At 35.4% G+C, this 4,500-nt stretch overlaps 1 protein-coding gene across 1 annotated transcript; it reads left to right on the top strand.

Annotated features, from left to right (window-relative positions):
* Nucleotides 1-515: 515 nt before the first annotated feature.
* LOC120537082 (bone gamma-carboxyglutamate (gla) protein) lies at nucleotides 516-4,273 on the top strand. The gene is made up of 4 exons (XM_039765724.1): nucleotides 516-640; nucleotides 1,218-1,262; nucleotides 2,785-2,869; nucleotides 3,827-4,273. The coding sequence occupies exons 1-4, from the start codon at nucleotides 580-582 to the stop codon at nucleotides 3,927-3,929; spliced, it is 294 nt and encodes a 97-aa protein (XP_039621658.1). The 5' UTR covers nucleotides 516-579; the 3' UTR covers nucleotides 3,930-4,273.
* The last annotated feature ends 227 nt before the right edge of the window (nucleotides 4,274-4,500 follow it).

The following is a 4,500-nucleotide window of genomic DNA, read 5'->3' as shown; positions in this document are numbered from 1 at the left end:
AAAAAACTTACCTGTTTGCTTTCCACCAAATATAATCAAATATATCCACCATCCACCATTCATGTTTTACCTGCATTATATCTACCTGTCAGTGATTTCCTTGATTAACAACACTTGCAAATCTAAATTTGTATGGTCCTGGCAGGGAGAAACCTTCCTAGGTTCACTGATGAGACAAGATTAAAATATTATTCAGAGTTAGCAGTTTCCTGCTCAGTAATTTAAAAAAATGACCAAAAACGGCTGAAAAAAAGCACAAAAAGAATAAAAAATATCATACTAGTGTATATTTGTGGAATCTGAAGCAAAGAGAGACTGATCACCACACAAGACAGATAGGTCCTGGCTCTGTTCCCAATGTGGTTGACCACTTTTTTTTTTTGTTTTGGCTTTTCTATTCAATTCAGTCAGACGTGGACATTGTGGGTTGACCTTGGCACTTGACTTGGTGGCGTGTAGAGGGGCGTTAGACTGCAAGGCAGAGTATAAATTTGAGGGGACACCAGATAGGAAATCACATCAAGACGGAAATCATCTAAAGGCATCTCAAAAGAGAGAAAGCAATCGAAGAAGGCAAACATGAGGAACCTGACACTTGCTGTTCTGTGTGCTGTCATCGCAATTTGCCTCTGTCATGGGGGTGAGTACACTCTTTAAATTTTCATCTTTGCTTGTGTTTTATTGGATTATTAAAAAAAACTTGCTCAGATATATTTATTAATTAATCAATAAAGGTCTAATAACAGTGTAAGAAACCTATTTGTTTCAGCTATAATGATAGTGTTTTGAAATGGTAACATGTATTGAATCATTTTTAATATTGTATTCATTTTTCCAGACTTTACTGTGCTTTCTTGGTGTTCAAATGTATAGTTACTAATGTGTTAAAGGCTATGAATAATCTATTAAAAGTAATAATTAATATTTAATATGCTTGGTTGTGCAAAGAACGGGAAAGAAAATATTTTATTTATAATATTTTACGTATAATATATTCAAACACTGAGGAAGGCAAGGCAAGAGAGAGATTCAGACTTTTCCTGTTATGCTAGGTTCTTTCTTTATGCCAGTTGCTTCTGTAATAGCAAGATGAACAGAACATGGCAGGTGTAAAGTTAGATGTATACTATATTTATATACAGACAAAAGTCAAATAACAATATACTGTATTTTGAGGCTTGTTTAAATGAAAATAATGCCATGATAATATTTTCCAGATTCTGACAACTCTGTTAGCGCCCCTGATTCTCACAGTTCAGAAGGTAAATGTTTTTCTTATATAAACATTACTTATGCATAATTGTAAATTCTGAAAAATGCACCAGCAGAGTAAAAAGTAAGGAAGCAATGGATGTTTTAAGTAATTCATATGGTTTTCAGTCATTGTAAAGTGCCATTCATAGTAAGCACTGCCAGATACAGATATTAATGTTGCTGTCAGTAAAGCAGGTTTAATAGAATTTATTTATTGTTTATAGCTGTATCTTTATAAGAAGAATGAACATGTGTACATTGATCATTTTATGGTGCCCAAAGACTAAAGGGAATTCCCTACCAAGCTTTTCTTTTCCCAGTACTTAGCATTTAACTCAAAATACAGTTTTAATGTCTTACTATACTGATCTGAAATTAATATTGAATAAATGAATAAATTAAAATGATTACCCAAGACATTCACTACTTACTGCTGTAAGTTTATCTCATGAACTTTAAAACATTATCATTGATTTAATTATAATGTAGGCATTTATTAAACTTGTACTGTCTGGAAATGATAAAATACACACGTATTCAACTAGACTATGTAGATTTCTTAGTGTACTATTGTACCTATAATGGAAAGAAGAAATTTGAATGCTCCCTTTTGGGTGCACTCTTTGACTAACAAGAGATTATAAACTAAATCGATAGATAGATAGATAGATACTTTATTAATCCCAAGGGGAAATTCACAAAAAGAGTAGTAAAAAGTGTCCAGGAAACGAGTTCACATAAAAGAAAAGTGGTAGGAGTTAACAGTGAAATAGAGAAAAAAGGTAGAAAGATAAAGTCATATACAGAGCTGCTGGAATGGCTGCCACTTGCAGCGGCACCAGAGTCAGAAGGCAGTTTGGTTTGCAGCGAAGCTACTTTATGCCCTCTTCTAATTATCCTAACACACGTGCTCCGGTTTCCTCCCACAGTCCAAAGACATGCAGGTTAAGTGCATTGGTGATCCTAAATTGTCCCTGGTGTGTGTGTGTGTGTGTGCCCTGTGGTGGGCTGGCGCCCTGCCCGGAATTTGTTCCTGCCTTGTGCCATGTGCTGGCTGGGATTGGCTCCAGCAGACCCCCATGACCCTGTGTTCGGATATAGTGTGTTGGATGATGACTGACTGAATGACTGACTAGTTCAGCATAAATAGATTTAATGTGTAACAACAATTCAGGTTACTATCCTTTGTTTGTGAGAACTAAAATGAAGAAAATACCATTCTTTCTTCAGATCAGCAGACTCCATGTCATGAATGAAATAAATGGACACTTAAGTTTTCTGGTGTTCCCTAAAAAACCTTCCATGTTCCGTTTAATTTAGTTCCCACGGACCTATTTCAATATTAACATTCTTGACAATACAAACACATTCACACAAACTAAATGCCACAAGATTTGTTTTAACAAATGTTTGAAATGTGACAAGGTTCAAGCAAGTCTCTGTTGTTAAAAAAAAAAATCTCCTTATTGTCCTACTGATACAACTGAACTGCGTTAATGTAAGCTGTTATTTTTTCTTCTTTTCCTTTAGACTTCTTTGTGAAGCGAGACACAGCCTCTTCTTTTGTGAAGCGCCTGAAGAGAAATGCAAATTACAGCCCCCAGCAGCTGGAAAGGTAATAAACTACAGTATACTAAAAAATATTAATTTCTTAACATTGCACAGACACTAGTAAACCTAAAAGAAAGGAAACAGTTTTTGCAGATCATTCCAGACAGCATACAAATGATCTTATGCTTATCCGAGGACAATGAGATGGCATGGTGCCTGCTATTGCTTTGGGGTTTTCATTTTTTCCTCAGCAATTTCTTTTTCTGATATTTATGTACTTCCAATGTGTGTGTCAGTTTTCCTCTGGGCACTCATATTCTTGCATGTTAGTTTATTTGGCAACTCCAAATTGGACTACTCTGAGTAAGTGTGAGTTGGAGTGAGCTGAGTTTACCCTGCAGTGGCCTGGCATGACTAGAGGTGCATACCTCCTTGTGGCTGTTGCTGCCAGGATAGGTTCTGGACTCAAAGACCCTTAATGGAGTCAAAAATAGATGTCCACAATACAGAGTCCAAAGTTACCTACTATACAGGTTGCCAAGCACAAAAGCCTTAGTTTATAGAATCAGCATTGGATATTCATAGAAAAAACAGAACATGAAATATTTAAACACAAAAAGTCTCAGTTGTCACACCTTGTACTTATTTATAGATGTGTAGATACTTTCATGTTTTTAATCCTTAAAAATATTTAATTCTTCATATCCGTATACATATGATAGGTTTGAAATTCTGCAAAATGTGAAGCATGAGGCAACACCCCATAAATGTAAATGTAAGGATTTGACATCCCCATCAACCAATGACAGCATTGGAAAACAGGAAAAAACATAGCAAAAAAATGTACAGTTTAACCAATCCATAAAGATACTTTTTCTGCAAGACTGCAATTGCCAATAAAATATACAATCATACATTGACCACAATTATGATCATTTATTCTGAATGAGTCTGGAAGCCTGAATGCTCATGAGTAATCTGTTTAGTTTTTTCTCTGTTTCTTTCTCCTTTTTTTTTCCAGTTTGCGTGAGGTGTGTGAAGTCAACTTGGCTTGCGAGCACATGGCAGAGACTGCTGGGATCCTCGCTGCCTATCAACAATACTATGGACCTATTCCTTTCTAGACCATTCGGAATATGAATAACAGAGGACACCCATGCCCAACCACCCTGACCCCTCTGCTATGTAACCACTACATTATTAGGCCACTATCTGCCCAAACATGGCCGGGGTTAAATTTGCCAGCCATTAATGGGAGCAAGAATCTGCATTTTATGCACAACTGCACCAAGTACAATGTGAAAAAAAGCTTTCAATGTGACAAGTTATCATCTATGTCAGCACAGAAAGTACTGGATGATATGTATGTTCTTTTAGACTGTTAGAAGTTTTGAAATGTATTTGAAAGTGTTAAAATGATTAAAGACTGTATTATAGGGTGCCTCTTATATTAAAATGTATAAATATATAATTGAGTGATGTGTATATCTATGGGACAAAACACTTGAAACCAATGATTTTCTACATGTTTGAGGGATACTGTACTGTGTTATAAAACAGTCTTCCACTATGCCACACTATACAACGCAGTAACATAAGCTAAATGTTTTGTAACTTTTTTTTCTTTGGTATTATATCCAACCTTGTATAAAACTGTCAGCTGTAACTAACATGTATTAAAATAATCCCATAAAA

The sequence above is a fragment of the Polypterus senegalus genome, chromosome 10 (assembly GCF_016835505.1).
Source record: "Polypterus senegalus isolate Bchr_013 chromosome 10, ASM1683550v1, whole genome shotgun sequence".
Classification (NCBI taxonomy): Eukaryota; Metazoa; Chordata; class Cladistia; order Polypteriformes; family Polypteridae; genus Polypterus; species Polypterus senegalus.
Note: the sequence above shows the minus strand (reverse complement) of the source record. Positions and strands in the feature narration are given on the sequence as shown.